General features: G+C 36.9%; 1 protein-coding gene across 3 annotated transcripts in view; it reads left to right on the plus strand.

Annotated features, from left to right (window-relative positions):
- Window positions 1-19,933, plus strand: part of DPYD (dihydropyrimidine dehydrogenase) — an 825,900-nt gene that overhangs the window by 206,282 nt on the left and 599,685 nt on the right. For all 3 annotated transcript variants that reach the window (XM_089919140.1, XM_022553288.2, XM_089919145.1), the window contains one exon: window positions 5,423-5,584. In XM_089919140.1, coding sequence (XP_089775266.1) covers window positions 5,423-5,584 — 162 coding nt within the window. The remainder of the gene's footprint in view (window positions 1-5,422; window positions 5,585-19,933) is intronic.

Below are 19,933 nucleotides of genomic sequence, written 5' to 3' on the forward strand. Positions count from 1 at the left end.
ACTTCTAATTATGCAATAGGATATTTTAGTCAGTGAGTCAGTAAATATTTGTTAATCAATCATGTCACATGTTCCTGATGTGTCAAGTAAGATGAGGAAAGAATACTGACAAAGACTTTGAGATTTTCTCGGCAGTGATTAACTGCTTGCTTAATTGCAGGTGCTGAGTTAGTGGATGAATGGGTTTAAGTAGGAACTAAAGAAGTTTGCTTAGGAGTAGACCAATTAATTTTAAGCTCGTAACTGTTCATTATGAACAGTTTGTTTAATGTTTACCACTATTAGGCAAAATTATCCAAAACCAGACCAACGACCAATGAGATAAGTCTGTATTTGTTTACCATTATCATACTAAAGCATTTTGTAAGTAAATACAAGGTGACACCTAAGTATTATTTAATTTTTAGGAAAAAAAACTATTAATTTGTAACATTAATTAAAATTTTAGACTGCAAATTTACATCTTTACTTTGAGATTTGTGTATAGTAGAGATGCAAATTATTTCCATTCAGTAGAAAATATAACTCCAAAAGTGATGTTTTGTTGCCTTCTAGGATATTGTCCAGTTTTGCATCTAATTTAGCAGTCTTATTCAAATATCCCTTTATAAAAAAATTTTATTTTCCACAAGAATGATTTTTTTATTGCCTTACACATTGCCTATATAATTCCCAGTCCTGTAAGTGTACTTTTTAAAATAACAACTTTATTGAGATATAATTCATATCCCATACAATTTGCCAATGTAAAGTGCACAGTTCAGTGATGGTGAATAAATTTGCAGAGTTACAATCATTACCACAATCAAATTGAGCATATTTTTATCATCCCAAAATGAAACTGTATACCCATTAGCAGCTGTTTTCCATTTCTTTTCAGATTCCCAGTCATAGGCAATTATCAATCTGCTTTGTCTCTTTAGTTTTGTCTATTCTACATATTTTCTATAAATGGAATCATATAATGTGTAGTCTTTTGTGAATGGCTTCTTTCACTTAGCATAATATTTTCAAGATTCAGCCATGTCGTAGCATTTATCATTACTTCATTACTTTTTATTGCCAAATAATGTCGATTATATGGATATACAACATTTTTTTTAGCCTTTCATCAGTTGATGATCAGTTGAGTTGTTTTCATTTTAGCCATTAGGAATAATACTGCCATGGACATTAGTGTACAAAGTTTTACATAGATATATGTTGTGAATTTTCTTGGGTGTACACTGAAGAGTGAAATTGCTGAATCTCATGGTAACTTTACTTTTAAAACTTATGAGGAACTGCCAAACTATTTTTTAAAGCAGCTACATCATTTTCCAATCCCATCAGTAGCTTATGAGAGTTCCAATTTCTTCACATCTTTGCCAACACTTTTCACTGTATGTCTTTTCAACTATAGCCCACTAAGCAGGTGAGAAGAGATATTTCATTGTCATTTTGGCTAGCATTTCTCTGATAGATGATGTTGAGTGTCATTTCTTATGCTTTTTGGCCATTTGTATGTTTCTGGAGAAATGTTTATACTAATACTTTGCTCGTTTTAATTGGCTATTTGTTTGTTATTAGTGAGTTGTAGATATTCTTCACATATTCAAGATGCAAATTTCTTATCATGTATGGTTTTCTCCTGTTCTGGTTTTCTTTTAACTTTTCTGATGGCATCCTTTGAATTTTGATGAAATCCAATTTATCTGAATTTTTGCTGTTGCTTGTGCATTGTTGTCATATCTAAAAACCATTGCCTAATCCAAGGTCATGAAGATGTGCTCCAATGTTGTCTTCTAAGAGTTTTATAAATTTAGCTCTAAAATTTAGATCTATCATCCATTGTTAGTTAACTTTTATGTACAGTGTAAGGTAGAGTTTCAACTTAATCCTTTTGCATGTGGAATTTGGTTATTACAGTATCACTTGTTGAAGAGAATGTTCTTTACCTATTGAATTGTCTTGGAACCCTTTTAAAAATCAGTTGGGGCTTCCCTGGTGGCACAGTGGTTGAGAGTCCGCCTGCCGATGCAGGGGACACGGGTTCGTGCCCCGGTCCGGGAAGATCCCACATGCCGCGGAGCGGCTGGGCCCGTGAGCCATGGTCGCTGAGCCTGCGCGTCCGGAGACTGTGCTCCGCAACGGGAGAGGCCACAACAGTGAGAGGCCCGCGTACCGCAAAAAAAATAAAAATAAAAAAATAAAAATCAGTTGAACATATTGGGTTGGCCAAAAAATCATTCGGGTTCCAAGTGTACTGAAGAAACATTTACATGTGTCAGTTGTGACTGTTGGTTTCTAAGAAGACCAATACTCCATTGAGCAATACTCCATTGTATACTATGTCTTCTTTATCCATTCATCCGTCGATGGACATCCGGGTTGCCTCCACATCCCAACTTTTGTAAATAATGCTGCTATGAACATGGGGTGCATGTAATCCTTCGAATAGTGTTTTCGTTTTCTTCATATATATGCCCAGGAGTGGAATGGCTGAACCACATGGTAGTTCTGTTTTTGGTTTTTTGAGGAACCTCCATACTGTTTTCCACAGTGGCTACATCAATTAACATTCCCACCAACAGTGCACAATGATTTCCTTTTCCCAGACAGAGGTTTGAGGGCCTGAAATAAGGTGGTAAGCACAGAAATGGAGTGGAGAGACAGATCTGAGAATAAGAGAAATATTGTTAAACCACCATGAATGCTGTTAAAACCATGCATTTAGATCTATTTTAAAGTGTTTTACTCAGTTATGGAATGTCAGTTTGATTCTTTTTTAACAGATTACAATATTCTAATTATATTTTTATTGTTTCATCTATTTTGTGTGTCTTTTTAGACTGAATTTTTATTAAAATTAATTTAAAGTTTTCATCTGCTAACTTTACTTTCTGGATCACCTTGGGGTCTGCTTCATTTATTTATTTGTTTTTCTGATTATCAGGGATTTAGTTCTGTCTTTTCTTATGCCTAGAAATTTTTTATTTAGTGCTGGACATCTTATATAAGATGATTGGTGTTAAAACTTAAATAAAGACCTGGTAAAGTTCTAGAAATATAGTAAAGAGTCAATAAATAGTAAAGATGATTGTTGTTGTTTATTATCATCAGTATTTTATATAGGAAGTTGTATTTATGATTGAAGTTAGTTATGGAAGCAATGTATGTGTTTTCGAAGACCTTCAAAAGTACTTTAAACAAAAGCCAAAAGAAAAATAAATGCATTTGTTTCATATTGTTAAATACGTTCTACCATCTCTTTTTCAAAAAGTATTTTTAGAGTATTTTTATATTTATTAAAAAATTGTGAAGATGGTACAGAGAATTTCCTACAAAGTTTCACCTACTATTAACATCTAACATTGTATAGCACATTTATTACAATTAGTGAAACATTATTAATATATTATTATTAACTAAAGTTTATAGTTTCTTCAGATTTCCTTTGTTTTCACCTCATGCCCTTTTTCTGATCCAGGATCCTGTCCAAAATAACAGATTACATTTAGTTGTCACATCTCCTTAGGGACCTCTTGACTGTTACAGCTTCTCAAAATTTTCCTTAGTTTTGGTAAAATACTTGACAGCTTTGAGGAATACTGGTCAGGCCCACTATTTTAATTTTCATTAGAGGAAAACATTCTTCTGAAATATTCAACTTATTATTTATTATTTAGTAAATGATGATGTAGTTGTATAATTTATGAACAAGTCGGGTTCCAAAAATAATTTTTTTTAACATCTTTATTGGAGTATAATTGCTTTACAATGTTGTGTTAGTTTCTGCTGTATAACAAAGTGAATCAGCTATACGCATAGGTGTATCCCCATATCCCCTCCCTCTTGCATCTCCCTCCCACCCTCCTTATCCCACCCCTCTAGGTGGTCACAAGGCACCGAGCTGATCTCCCTGTGCTATGCAGCTGCTTCCTGCTAGCTATCTATTTTACATTTGGTAGTGTATATATGTCAATGTTACTCTCTCACTTCGTCGCAGCTTACCCTTCCCCCTCCCCGTGTCCTCAAGTCCATTCCCTACGTCTGTGCCTTTATTCCTGTCCTGCCCCGAGGTTCATCAAAACAATTTTTTTTTTTAGATTCCATATATATGTGTTAGCATACAGTATTTGTTTTTCTCTTTCTGACTTCACTCTGTATGACAGACTCTAGGCCCATCCACCTCACTACAAATAACACAATTTCGTTTCTTTTTCTGGCAGAGTAATTAATATTCCATTGTATACATGTGCCACATCTTTATCCATTCATCTGTCGATGGACACTTAACGTTGCTTCCATGTCCTGGCTATTGTAAATAGTGCTGCAGTGAACATTGTGGTACATGACTCATGGTTTTCTCAGGGTATATGCCCAGTAGTGGGATTGCTGGGTCATATGGCAGTTCTCTTTTTAGTCCAAAAATCCTTTTTTTAAAAATAATTAATTAATTAATTAATTAATTTATGGCTGCGTTGGGTCTTCATTGCTGCCCGCAGGCTTTCTCTAGTTGCGGCGAGTGGGGGCTACTCTTTGTTGCGGTGCGTGGGCTTCTCGTTGTGATGTCTTCTCATGTTGTGGAGCACGGGCTCTAGGTGCATGGACTTCAGTTGTTGTGGCTCACGGGCTCTAGAGCGCAGGCTCAGTAGTTGTGGCGCACGGGCTTAGTTGCTCTGCGGCATGTGGGATCTTACTGGACCAGGGATCGAACCCGTGTCCCCTGCATTGGCAGGCGGATTCTTAACCACTGCGCCACCGGGGAACTCCCTAGAAGTTCTTAATGAAACTTAAAGGATTCTAAGCTAATCTATAATAGTCAAATGTGTGGAAGGGAGCGATTAGGGATGAACTTGTTAAGGTTTAGTCCTGTATAATGAGTTTCGTCTGCATATTTGGTTAATAGGATGTTACTGAAGGAGGATAGTCAACAAAGAGTGTCACAGTACATAGTATCCATGGACAGGCCAGAAGAAATGAAGGGAAATAGAGCCCTGGTTGCTTTTAATTTAGTTAAATGGAGGATAACCTGGATAACCTGCGCATAATCTTTTTTTTTTTTTCTTAAGGTTTAGATTTTAAGCTTGTTCAAGCAATCTACCTAACTAATCTTTGTTAAAACTGAAAATAAATATTTATAGCAGGATAGAGTTAGATGCCTTGTGAAAGAAAAATAGTTACAGAACATTCATATTTTAAATTTCGACTACCAAAATTATTCATTTATTAATATGTTTTATATTGAATACTCCTATATATTACTTTGCTAATAATTGCTTTATAGCTCCTGATGATGGTAAACAGTATTATAACCTCTGCATCTTATACATATCTTGATTTCAATCCAATAATCTAATAGAAAAATATAGGTCATAATTTGAATATTTAAAAGGTACATTGTTACATAAGAAAATTTTATTTTATTTTATTTTTGCAGAACTATTATGGAGCTGCTAAGATGATTTTTTCTGATAACCCACTTGGTCTGACCTGTGGAATGGTATGTCCAACTTCTGATCTTTGTGTAGGTGGATGCAATTTATATGCCACTGAAGAGGGACCAATTAATATTGGTGGATTGCAACAGTTTGCTACTGAGGTATGTAAGATATATACATTGTTCCCCTCCCCCCAAAGCACAAAAATCTTAAAATAACTTTAATTCTTGATGCTTTGTTGATATCCAATATTTTTAGTGTGATAATACAGGTAAAGTGAAAGTGTTTTGTGCCATAAACAGTATTTTTATTCAACAACTTGGCTTCAAAAATGAAATTTTCTAAAACCATATGTCAATTTAATTGTAATCCCAGAAGGTTATTAAAAAACTTTCACTGAAAATTATATGAAGTGGAGGATCTGAAAATGGGATATATTCATTAACTTTACATTGGAGTGTGGCTAGGAGCCCTCATTATGAAAAGACTATCTTGCTTAACTGATTCTTTTTCCAGAAACTGTCTTTAATCTTTACAGCTTGAAATAATGCATCAGTATTCTTCTGTAATATTTTTTGAGTAATAGAGGTTGTAGAATTATCAAACACCCTGAAACTGAATAATATTCTTTAACATTAGCTTTTGTGAATTTATGGATTAAAAGCCAGTGTGTTATTTGAATGCAAATTTATAATGAAGTAATATGAAAACATTTTGTCCCTATTTATCCTGTAAGTTTGTGCCATGTCTTTCTCTTTTATGATTCCTTTTTAAATGACTTTGATTCTCTGGGACATCTTATTCTCTCTGGGGTCTCCCTTTTGGAGTCAACTACCAGGTCAATTCCCATGTATCATTTAAATGACCAGCGTATATGGAGGTTCCAGTAAAATTTTGTAATCCTTGGTGTCCAGTTGGCCAGAATACCAAATTAAATGCCTGTCAACACTAGATTTTTAGTTAATTACTTCCCTGTCTGATTTTGTCAACTTAATATATGCAATATATTCTTTCTTTTTAGGACCCTTCCCATAGTATCCCTCAAGCTTAAATTTCACTTTGCTTTTAGTAATAAATCAGGGTTATTCCCTTCCTGCTTTCTGACAGGTTAATTCTAAGGAAGGGCTCCTGGGAATGAGAAAATAGAAACAATTTGAGGTTGTGAGTTGTTGCAATAAATTCTTGGATTTAATTTCTTTTCCTACCAAATTCAAAATTGCATTAGGCTTACCTGACCAGTACAAGGTATGATCTTTACAACCTGAGAAAATCCTTAGTTGATGGAGAAGATTCACTTGAATTCTTCCACATTTTTCTTTGGGGACTCATTGCCTCTTCATTAAAACAGGGCAAGCTTGCAAGGATGTAGTAAGTAAAAGGTCACATAATATGTATACGAACTAACACTGCATTTCAAAACAAGATGAGTTAAAATAATATTGTTAGTTTGTCAGTGACCTGACAACAGAGAGGGAGAAGGCGAAAGGGGGAGAGCGATAAGGCAAGGGGAGGAGAGTGGGGGAGGGAGAGAGAGAGAGAGAGAGAGAGAGAGAGCGAGCACACGCGGGAGAGAGGAAACAGAGAGAGGGAGAGAAAGGGAAACACCATTCCTCTGAGAACTCTCACTTGGTTTTAATGAGGTTACTACCACTGCTTTCCAAAGCAGTCTGTTTATTTAAGACATAGCATAGATTAGAATGGCATTAAAATTATTTTAAGTGACTCATGGAATTTAGATAGGAATATATCTTATTATGTTCCATTTTTACTTTGTATTACTGTGTCTTCAAATATATCTATCAAATCATAAATAAAAATCTCCCAGTGGAACTATATAGAAAAGCTTTCCATTCTTTTTTTTTTTTTAAGTTGACTACTTAGGGCAAGTTATTGTAGAGAGTTCTGTGAAAGCGTTGTTTACTTAAATTTACCCAACTGTCATAGTTGTGAAGGTAAGCAGAAACAGACTCACAGATATAGAAAACGAACTTGTGGTTACCAAAGGAGAGAGGGAATGGGGGGGACAAATTAGGGGTATGGAATTAACAGATACAAACTACCATGTATAAAATAGATAAGCAGCAAGGATATACTATATAGCACAGGGAATTACACTCATTATCTTGTAATAACCTAAAATGGAGTATAATCTGCAAAATACTGAATCACTATTCTGTAAACCTGAAACTAACACTAAATCAACTACACTTCAGTTAAAAAAATAAGCAAAATACAATGAACTAATTGACTTCCAGTGAAAAGAAAAAGTATAACTATTTTAAATAATATTAAAATAAAAATATTAAATTATAAATAACAGTATACAAAATACTGTTATTCTTTCAAACTAATAAACTATTGACGTGAATACTTAAGTCAAAGTGGAACACGATGCAAATAATTTCATGTTTTGGTTGTTTGATAAAACAATGATTGATTTTTGACCTTTAAAGAAATATAAATCTATTTTTCAGCCAAATTAAGCAAAGGTTAGGAAAGCAGAGTAAAATAGTATGATATTTTTCAAAATTGTTTTTCCTATAACTTATAAGTTTTTTTTTTTTTAACATCTTTATTGGGGTACAATTGCTTTACAATGGTGTGTTAGTTTCTGCTCTATAACAAAGTGAATCAGTTATATATATACATATGTTCCAATATGTCCTCCCTCTTGCATCTCCCTCCCTCCCACTCTCCCTATCCAACCCCTCCAGGCTGTCACAAAGCACCGAGCTAATATCCCTGTGCCATGCGGCTGCTTCTCACTAGCTATCTACCTTACTACGTTTGTTAGTGTGTGTATGTCCATGACTCTCTCTCGCCCTGTCAAAGCTCACCCTTCCCCCTCCCCATATCCTCAAGTCCGTTCTCCAGTAGGTCTGCGTCTCTATTCCCGTCCCACCCCTAGGTTCTTCATGACATCCTTTTTTTCCTTAAATTCCATATATATGTGTTAGCATACGGTATTTGTCTTTTTCTTTCTGACTTACTTCACTCTGTATGACAGACTCTAGGTCTATCCATCTCATTACAAATAACTCAATTTCGTTTCTTTTTAAGGCTGAGTAATATTCCATTGTATATATGTGCCACATCTTCTTTATCCATTCATCCGATGATGGGCACTTAGGTTGTTTCCATCTCCGGGCTATTGTAAATAGAGCTGCAATGAACATTTCGGTACATGACTCTTTTTGAATTTTGGTTTTCTCAAGGTATATGCCCAGTAGTGGGATTGCTGGGTCATATGGTAATTCTATTGGTAGTTTTTTAAGGAACCTCCATACTGTTCTCCATAGTGGCTGAACCAATTCACATTCCCACCAGCAGTGCAAGAGTGTTCCCTTTTCTCCACACCCTCTCCAGCATTTATTGTTTCTAGATTTTTTGATGATGGCCATTCTGACTGGTGTGAGATGATATCTCATTGTAGTTTTGATTTGCATTTCTCTAATGATTAATGATGTTGAGCATTCTTTCATGTGTTTGTTGGCAGTCTGTATATCATCTTTGGAGAAATGTCTATTTAGGTCTTCTGCCCATTTTTAGATTGGATTGTTTCTTTTTTTGTTATTGAGCTGCATGAGCTGCTTGTAAATTTTGGAGATTAATCCTTTGTCAGTTGCTTCACTTGCAAATATTTTCTCCCATTCTGAGGGTTGTCTTTTGGTCTTGTTTATGGTTTCCTTTGCTGTGCAAAAGCTTTGAAGTTTCATTAGGTCCCATTTGTTTATTTTTGTTTTTATTTCCATTACTCTAGGAGGTGGGTCAGAAAGGATCTTGCTGTGATTTATGTCATAGAGTGTTCTGCCTATGTTTTCCTCTGAGAGTTTGATAGTTTCTGGCCTTACATTTAGGTCTTTAATCCATTTTGAGCTTATTTTTGTGTATGGTGTTAGGGAGTGATCTAATCTCATACTTTTACATGTACCTGTCCAGTTTTCCCAGCACCATTTATTGAAGAGGCTGTCCTTTCTCCACTGTACATTCCTGCCACCTTTATCAAAGATAAGGTGTCCATATGTGCGTGGGTTTATCTCTGGGCTTTCTATCCTGTTCCATTGATCTATCTTTCTGTTTTTGTGCCAGTACCATACTGTCTTGATGACTGTAGCTTTGTAGTATAGTCTGAAGTTAGGGAGCCTGATTCCTCCAGCTCCTTTTTTCGTTCTCAAGATTGCTTTGGCTATTCGGGGTCTTTTGTGTTTCCATACAAATTGCGAAATTTTTTGTTCTAGTTCTGGGAAAATGCCAGTGGTAGTTTGATAGGGATTGCATTGAATCTGTAGATTGCTTTGGGTAGCAGAGTCATTTTCACAATGCTGATTCTTCCCATCCAAGAACATGGTATATCTCTCCATCTATTTGTATCATCTTTAATTTCTTTCATCAGTGTCTTATAATTTTCTGCATACAGGTCTTTTGTCTCCTTAGGTAGGTTTATTCCTAGATATTTTATTCTTTTTGTTGCAGTGGTAAATGGGAGTGTTTTCTTGATTTCACTTTCAGATTTTTCATCATTAGTATATAGGAATGCCAGAGATTTCTGTGCATTAATTTTGTATCCTGCTACTTTTCCACATTCATTGATTAGCTCTAGTAGTTTTCTGGTAGCATCTTTAGGATTCTCTATGTATAGTCTCATGTCATCTGCAAACAGTGACAGCTTTACTTCTTCTTTTCCGATTTGGATTCCTTTTATTTCCTTTTCTTCTCTGATTGCTGTGGCTAAAACTTCCAAAACTATGTTGAAGAAGAGTGGTGAGAGTGGGCAACCTTGTCTTGTTCCTGATCTTAGTGGAAATGCTTTCAGTTTTTCACCATTGAGGATGATGTTTGCTGTGGGCTTGTCATATATGGCCTTTACTATGTTGAGGAAAGTTCCCTCTATGCCTACTTTCTGCAGGGTTTTTATCATAAATAGGTGTTGAATTTTGTCGAAAGCTTTCTCTGCATCTATTGAGATGATGATATGGTTTTTCTCCTTCAATTTGTTAATATGGTTTATCACATTGATAGATTTGCGTATATTGAAGAATCCTTGCATTCCTGGAATAAACCCCACTTGATCATGGTGTATGATCCTTTTAATGTGCTGTTGGATTCTGTTTGCTAGTATTTTGTTGAGGATTTTTGCATCTATGTTCATCAGTGATATTGGCCTGTAGTCTTCTTTCTTTGTGACATCCTTGTCTGGTTTTGGTATCAAGGTGATGGTGGCCTCGTAGAAGGAATTTGGGAGTGTTCCTCCCTCTGCTATATTTTGGAAGAGTTTGAGAAGGACAGGTGTTAGCTCTTCTCTAAACGTTTGATAGAATTCACCTGTGAAGCCATCTGGTCCTGGGCTTTTGTTTGTTGGAAGATTTTTAATCACAGTTTCAATTTCAGTGCTTGTGATTGGTCTGTTCATATTTTCTATTTCTTCCTGATTCAGTCTTGGCAGGTTGTGCATTTCTAAGAATTTGTCCATTTCTTTCAGATTGTCCATTTTATTGGCATAGAGTTGCTTGTAGTAATCTCTCATGATTTTTTTTATTTCTGCAGTGTCAGTTGTTACTTCTCCTTTTTCATTTCTAATTCTATTGATTTGAGTCTTCTCCCTTTTTTTCTTGATGAGTCTGGCTAGTGGTTTATCTATTTTGTTTATCTTCTCAAAGAACCAGCTTTTAGTTTTATTGATCTTTGCTATCGTTTCCTTCATTTCTTTTTCATTTATTTCTGATCTGATTTTTATGATTTCTTTCCTTCTGCTAGCTTTGGGGTTTTTTTGTTCTTCTTTCTCTAATTGCTTGAGGTGCAAGGTTAGGTTGTTTATTCGAGATGTTTCCTGCTTCTTAAGGTGGGCTTGTATTGCTATAAACTTCCCCCTTAGAACTGCTTTTGCTGCATCCCATAGGTTTTGGGTCGTTGTGTCTCCACTATCATTTGTTTCTAGGTATTTTTTGATTTCCTCTTTGATTTCTTCAGTGATCACTTCATTATTAAGTAGTGTATTGTTTAGCCTCCATGTGTTTGTATTTTTTATAGACCTTTTCCTGTAATTGATATCTAGTCTCATGGCATTGTGGTCAGAAAAGATACTTGATACAATTTCAATTTTCTTAAATTTACCAAGGCTTGATTTGTGACCCAAGATATGATCTATCCTGGAGAATGTTCCATGAGCACTTGAGAAAAATGTGTATTCTGTTGTTTTTGGATGGAGTGTCCTATAAATATCAATTAAGTCCATCTTGTTTAATGTATCATTTAAAGCTTGTGTTTCCTTATTTATTTTCATTTTGGATGATCTGTCCATGGGTGAAAGTGGGGTGTTAAAGTCCCCTACTATGAATGTGTTACTGTCGATCTCCCCTTTTATGGCTGTTAGTATTTGCCTTATGTATTGAGGTGATCCTATGTTGGGTGCATAAATATTTACAATTGTTATATCTTCTTCTTGGGTCAATCCCTTGATCATTATGTAGTGTCCTTCTTTGTCTCTTTTAATAGTCCTTATTTTAAAGTCTATTTTGTCTGATATGAGAATTGCTACTCCAGCTTTCTTTTGGTTTCCATTTGCATGGAATATCTTTTTCCATCCCCTTACTTTCAGTCTGTATGTGTCTCTAGGTCTGAAGTGGGTCTCTTGTAGACAGCATATATAAGGGTCTTGTTTTTGTATCCATTCAGCCAATCTGTGTCTTTTGGTGGGAGCATTTAGTCCATTTACATTTAAGGTAATTTTCGATATGTATGTTCCTATTCCCATTTTCTAAATTGTTTTGGGTTCATTATTATAGGTCTTTTCCTTGTCTTGTGTTTCTTGTCTAGAGAAGTTCCTTTAGCATTTGTTGTAAAGCTGGTTTGGTGGTGCTGAACTCTCTCAGCTTTTGCTTGTCTGTAAAGGTTTTAATTTCTCCATCAAATCTGAATGAGATCCTTGCTGGGTAGAGTAGTCTTGGTTGCAGGTTTTTCTCCTTCATCACTTTCAGTATGTCCTGCCACTCCCTTCTGGCTTGTAGGGTTTCTGCTGAGAGATCAGCTGTTAACCTTATGGGGATCCCCTTGTGTGTTATTTGTTGTTTTTCCCTTGCTGCTTTTAATATGCTTTCTTTGTATTTAATTTTTGACAGTTTGATTAATATGTGTCTTGGCGTATTTCTCCTTGTATTTATCCTGTAGGGGACTCTCTGTGCTTCCTGGACTTGATTAACTATTTCCTTTCCCATATTAGGGAAGTTTTCAACTATAATCTCTTCAAATATTTTCTCAGTCCCTTTCTTTTTCTCTTCTTCTTCTGGAACCCCTATAATTCGAATGTTGGTGCGTTTAATGTTGTCCCAGAGGTCTCTGAGACTGTCCTCAGTTCTTTTCATTCTTTTTTCTTTATTCTGCTCTGCAGTAGTTATTTCCACTACTTTATCTTCCAGGTCACTTATCCGTTCTTCTGCCTCAGTTATTCTGCTATTGATCCCTTCTAGAGTATTTTTAATTTCATTTATTGCGTTGTTCATTGTTGCTTGTTTCATCTTTATTTCCTCTAGGTCCTTGTTAACTGTTTCTTGCATTTTGTCCATTCTATTTCCAAGATTTCGGATCATCCTTACTATCATTATTCTGAATTCTTTTTCAGGTAGACTGCCTATTTCCTCTTCATTTGTTAGGTCTGGTGCATTTTTATGTTGCTCCTTCATCTGCTGTGTGTTTTTCTGTCTTCTCATTTTGCTTATCTTACTGTGTTTGGAGTCTCCTTTTTTCAGGCTGCAGGTTTGTAGTTCCCGTTGTTTTTGATGTCTGTCTCCAGTGGCTAAGGTTGTTTCAGTGGGTTGTGTAGGCTTCCTGGTGAAGGGGACTAGTGCCTGTGTTGTGGTGGATGAGGCTGGATCTTGTCTCTCTAGTGGGCAGGTTCACGTCTGGTGGTGTGTTTTGGGGTGTCTGTGGCCTTATTATGATTTTAGGCAGCCTCTCTGCTAATGGGTGGGGTTGTGTTCCTGTTTTGCTAGTTGTTTGGCATAGGTTGTCCAGCACTGTGGCTTGCTGGTCGTTGAGTGAAGCTGGGTGCTGGTGTTAAGATGGAGGTCTCTGGGAGATTTCTGCCGTTTAATATTATGTGGAGCTGGGAGGTCTCTTGGTGACCAGTGTCCTGAAGTTGGCTCTCCTACCTCAGAGGCAGAGCCCTGACTCCTGGCTGGAGCACCAAGAACCTTTCATCCACACGGCTCAGAATAAAAGGGAGAAAAAGTAGAGAGAATTAGTAGAAGTATGAGGAAAGAAAGAAGGAAAGGAGGAAAGGAAGGAAGGAAGAAAGAAGCAAAGAAGGAAATAAAGGAGGGAGGGAGGGAGGAAGGAAGGAAGGAGGGAAAGAAGGAAAAAAGACAGAAAGAAAGAAGATACAGTAAAAATAAAATAAAGTATAATATAGTTATTGAATTAAAAAATATTTAGAAAAAAAAAAAAAGGGACGGATAGAACCTTAGGACAAATGTTGGAAGCAAAGCTATACAGAGAAAATCTTACACAGAAGCATGCACATACACCCTCACAAAAAGAGGTAAAGGGGGAAAAATCATAAATCTTGCTCTCAGAGACCACCTCCTCAATTTGGGGTGATTCGTTGTCTAAAGGAGTGAAGGAAGGAAGGAAAGAAAGAAAGAAAGAACGAAGGTAAAGTATAATAAAGTTATTATAATTAAAATTAATTATTGAGAAAAAAATTTTTTTTAAAAAACCATGGACGGATAGAGCCCTAGGACAAATGGTGGAAGCAAGAGTATACAGACAAGATCTCACACAGAAGCATACACGTACACATTCACAAAAAGAGGAAAAGGGAAAAAAATCATAGATCTCGCTCCTAAAGTCCACCTCTTCAATTTGGGATCATTCCTTATCTATTCAGGTATTCCACAGATGCAGGGTATATCAAGTTGATTGTGGAGCTTTAATCCGCTGCTTCTGAGGCTGCTGGGAGAGATTTCCCTTTCTCTTCTTTGTTCTCACAGCTCACAGGAACTCAGCTTTGGATTTGGCCCTGCCTCTGCGTGTAGGTCGGTGGAGGGCGTCTGGTTTTTGCTCAGACAGGACGGGGTTAACGGAGCCGCTGATTCGGGGGCTCCGGCTCACTCAGGCCGGGGGTGGGGGGGGGAAGGAGGGGCACTGCGTGCGGGGCGGGCCTGCGGCGGCAGAGGCCGGCGTGACGTTGCTCCAGCCTGAGGCCCGCCGTGCGTTCTCCCGGGGAAGTTGTCCCTGGATCCCGGGAACCTGGCAGTGGCGGGCTGCACAGGCTCCGCGGAAGAGGGGTGTGGAGAGTGACCTGTGCTCGCACACAGGCCCTTGGTGGCGGCAGCAGCAGCCTTAGCGTCTCCCGCCCGTCTCTGGGGTCCGCGCTTTTAGCCGCGGCTCGCTCCCGTCACTGGGGTTCGCGCTTTTAGCCGCGGCTCGCGCCTGTCTCTGGGGTTCCTTTAAGCAGCGCTCTTAAACCCCTCTCCTCGCGCACCAGGAAACAAAGAGGGAAGAAAAAGTCTCTTGCCTCTTCGGCAGGTGCAGACTTTTCCTTGGACTTCCTCCCGGCTAGCCGTGGTGCACTAACCCCTTCAGGCTATGTTCAAGCCGCCAACCCCAGTCCTCTCCCTGCGCTCCGTCCGAAACCGAAACCCGAGCCTCAGCTCGCAGCCCCGCCCGCCCCGGCGGGTGAGCAGACAAGCCTCTTGGGCTGGTGAGTGCCAGTCGGCACCAATCCTCTGTGCGGGAATCTCCTCGCTTTGCCCTCCGCACCCATCGCTGTGCACTCCTCCGCGGCCCCGAAGCTCCCCCCTCCGCCTCCCGCGGTCTCCGCCCGCGGAGGGGCTTCCTAGTGTGTGGAAACTTTTCCTCCTTCACAGCTCCCTCCCACTGGTGCAGGTGCCGTCCTTATTCTTTTGTCTCTGTATTTTCTTTTTTTCTTTTGCCCTACCCAGGTCCGTGGGGAGTTTCTTGCCTTTTGGGAGGTCTGAGATCTTCTGTCAGCCTTCAGTAGGTGTTCTGTAGGAGTTGTTCCACGTGTAGATGTATTTCTGGTGTATCCGTGGGGAGGAAGGCGATCTCCGCGTCTTACTCTTCCGCCATCTTCAAGCCGTCCTTGTTATAAGTTATTTTTAAAATATCAACTCTGTAGTCTGCCGTTATCATTTAAATCCATATCTTACACCTTTCCATTTGAACATGGGCATATGATTTGGAGGGACTGTGGTAGAAAAGGAATAAATCACACAAAGGATAGCATGAGGAGAATCAGGAGACCAGCTACTCAGCTACTTTCGTTTGGTCCTGTATTGTCAGTCCTTTGCTGTCCTCACATCTGCGGTGACTTTGCTTCATACACTTTTGTGTGCTTGTGGGACAGACAGGCTACAGGGTGATTCCAAATCTCTCTTGGAGGCAGTTTTTCCTAGTTCAGTTAGGTATAATAATAGTGCTTCAATAAAACAATTTTGGAAATAATAGTTTGTCGTGGATTTTCTTATCAATTTCATCAGGGTCTTAAAAATTTCTCTACAAAAATGTAACACTTGAAAATTTTATTTTAAAATGTGTTTGATCGTTTAGTTGAATTTTTAAGAAATCGTGTATTTATCACATTTAATAAACCAACTAGACTCTCATTACCTCTCAAATTTAAATAATGAATTGTTGCAAAAAGATAGTGAAATAAGAATGCATCTTTCTACTCATTTCTAAAGTTTGAAAAACAACTATAAGTAGATAATTAGCTGCATGTCAAATCACTTCCCTTTTACTGATGTTAAAGAGTTTTAGAGACAATTTAGAAAAATTAAAATTGAAAGTCCAAGGTTCTAAAGTTTGACTCTAAATCTTAAAGTGAATGAGGTTCAGAGGATTAGTACTTAAGATTGCTTCCTCAATTGTGAATTTTTAGGAATACATTAGATTATGAAATTGTTATCTAAAAACAATATATTTTTCCCAGTAAATGTTTTATGAGATTATTTTAATACCCATTACATATACTGTTTTGTGTGGCATATACTTCTTGACACTGTACTTTTAGTTTACTTTTCATATTTTCAGTTAAGAATGGAACTGACAAACGGAATTCCAGACTAAATCAGATGACTCACTGAGAACAGAATTACTCTTTAGATTTTTCTCTAATTGTATCTCTCAGCAGGTTTTTTATATCACCTCTCATTTGTAATACCCAGTTCTTAGCCCACCATCATATAATATTTATATACCATCATCTACTATTTATATACCATCATATACTATTTGTGTTTATTTCTATGTTTTATTGAGTAGGCACAGTTGAAATCAAATTGACCAGTACTTATAATATAATAAAAAAATACACTGATATGATTCAAGCAGCCAGGTATTATGAGGCTACATTAAGTAACCTAGTAAAATTACTTAAATGACATCAATATTTATATTTTGTTAAATGCTGCAATAAATACTTTAAAGAATTGTGAATGAAGAAGGAACATGAATACTTGAGTTAGCGATTATTTTAATAGGACAAATATTATTTCTACCATATATTCATCTTGAACATGGAGTCACTGAAAGCCTTAAACTTTTGCCTTCTACAGGTATATTGGAGTGGAATATAGACACACATACACTAATAAATAATAGAGTATTGCATGTGCTCTCTCAAATAATGTTTTTTTGTGATGCATCCCATCTATGAAATAGATAAGTAGAGAACAAATAAAAAATTTAGGTGCAGTCCTCATATTAAAATCAATTATTAAGAAAAAGTACATAAACTGAAATGTGAGATTGGATATACTCTGTGTGTTATGTCGATTGCTTTATAAATCAGTTAATAAAACAAATGACTGAGATACTTTGGAAAGTGAATGAGAACACAATTAATTCAGGGCAACAGAAACAAACCAGGACTATACCAGGAAAACTGGCTTGTATAAACACCCACTGTATTAAACTCCCACTAGGTAAGGATTCAGTTAATCAAACAAACATTGATTGAACATTGATTAGAATTAAGTATTGTTGTAGGCTGCTTCTACATACTACATGTCCTGAGAAACACTGTAGTTTCTCAGGAAATAATACAAACCAACAATGAAATTTCATAACAAACTTGATAAGCCATATGCATTTACATTAGCATCCTTGGACAAATAATCCAACCTTCATTATTATTATTATTTTTTGTTAAATGGTTTATTTGAGATTTTTCTCATTTCTTGAGGTAGGCTTGTATAGCTATAAACTTCCCTCTTAGAGCTGCTTTTGCTGCATCCCATAGTTTTGGATCGTCGTGTTTTCACTGTCATTTGTCTCTAGGTATTTTTTGATTTCCTCTTAGATTTCTTCAGTGATCTCTTGGTTATTTAGTAACGTTTAGCCTCCATGTGTTTGTGTTTTCTACGTTTCTTCCCCTGTAATTGATTTCTAATCTCATAGCGTTGTGGTCAGAAAAGATGCTTGATATGATTTCAATTTTCTTAAATTTACTGAGGCTTGATTTGTGACCCAAGATATGATCTATCCTGGAGACTATTCTGTGCACACTTGAGAAGAAAGTGTAATCTGCTGTTTTTGGATGGAATGTCCTATAAATATCAATTTAATCTACCTGGTCTATCATGTCATTTAAAGCTTCTGTTTCCTCATTTATTTTCATTTTAGATGATCTGTCCATTGGTGTACGTGAGGTGTTAAAGTCCCCCACTATTATTGTGTTACTGTCGATTTCCTCTTTTATATCTGTTAGCAGTTGCCTTATGTATTGAGGTACTCGTATGTTGGGTGTATATATATTTATAATTGTTATATCTTCTTCTTGGATTGATCCCTTGATCATTATGTAGTGTCCTTCCTTGTCTCTTGTAACATTCTTTATTTTAAAGTCTATTTTATCTGATATGAGTATTCTACTCCAGCTTTCTTTTGATTTCCATTTGCATGGAATATCTTTCTCCATTCCCTCACTTTCAGTCTCTTATGTGTCCCTAGTTTTGAAGTGGGTCTCTTGTAGACAGCACATATATGGGTCTTGTTTTTGTATCCATTCAGCAAGCCTTTGCCTTTTGGTTGGAGCATTTAATCCATTCACGTTTAAGGTAATTATTGTTATGTATGTTCCTATGACCATTTTCTTAATTGTTTAGGGTTTGTTTTTGTAAGTCCTTTTCTTCTCTTGTGTTTCCCACTTAGAGAAGTTCCTTTAGTATTTGTTGTAGAGCTGGTTTGGTGGTGCTGAATTCTCTTAGCTTTTGCTTGTCTGTAAAGCTTTTGATTTCTCCATTGAATCTGAATGAGATCCTTGCTGGGTAGAGTAATCTTGGTTGTAGGTTCTTCCCTTTCATCACTTTAAGTATATTATGCCACTCCCTTCTGGCTTGTAGAGTTTCTGCTGAGAAATCAGCTGTTAACCTTATGGGAGTTCCCTTATATGTTATTTGTCATTTTTCCCTTGCTGCTTTCAATAATTTTTCTTTGTCTTTAATTTTTTCCAATTTGATTACTATATGTCTCGGCGTGTTTCTCCTTGGGTTTATCCTGTATGGGACTCTCTGCACTTCCTGGACTTGGGTGGCTATTTTCTTTCCCATGTTAGGGAAGTTTTCAACTATAATCTCTTCAAATATTTTCTCTGGTCCTTTCTCTCTCTCTTCTCCTTCTGGGACCCCTACAATGTGAATGTTGTTGCATTTAATGTTGTCCCAGAGTTCTCTTAGGCTGTCTTCATTTCTTTTCATTCTTTTTTCTTTATTCTGTTCCACAGCAGTGAATTCCACCATTCTGTCTTCCAGGTCACTTATCTGTTCTTCTGCCTCAGTTATTCTGCTATTGATTCCTTCTAGTGTAGTTTTCATTTCAGTTATTGTATTGTTCGTCTCTGTTTGTTTGTTCTTTAATTCTTCTAGGTCTTTGTGAAACATTTCTTGCATCTTCTTGATCTTTGCCTCCATTCTTTTTCTGAGGTCCTGGATCATCTTCACTATCATTATTCTGAATTCTTTTTCTGGAAGGTTGCCTATGTCCACTTCATTTAGTTGTTTTTCTGGGGTTTTATCTTGTTCCTTCATCTGGTACTTAGCCCTCTGCCTTTTCATCTTTTCTGTCTTTCTGTGAATATGGTTTTTGTTCCACAGGCTGCAGGATTGTAGTTCTTCTTGCGTCTGCTGTCTCCCCTCTCTAATCTTCATTAATTTTTGAAATTTGGTTTTGGAGATGATTAGACCTTAGTACAAAGGATAGGATCAGGTAGGGGGAAAATGTAGCATCATAATACTCCATACTTGCATAGCACTTCAATGCTTTTTTATCATATCTCACTTTAAAATGTTGAAAAACAACCATTAAGACACGTAAACTAGCCAATGTTTTTCCCATTTGGGGCATGAGGAAACCAAGGATCAAAATGATTAGAAAATCATAGTTTGTTAAACAAACTCCTTTAGCCCTGGACAATGTTAGGTACTTTACTTAGAACTTGACTGATACTCAAAATAACCCTCTAGGTAAATGTTATCACCCTCATTTTTTTGTAT

Source organism: Delphinapterus leucas, chromosome 1 (genome assembly GCF_059928025.1).
Source record: "Delphinapterus leucas isolate spDelLeu-1000000601 "Yukka" chromosome 1, BTC_Dleu_Yukka2, whole genome shotgun sequence".
Lineage (NCBI taxonomy): Eukaryota > Metazoa > Chordata > Mammalia > Artiodactyla > Monodontidae > Delphinapterus > Delphinapterus leucas.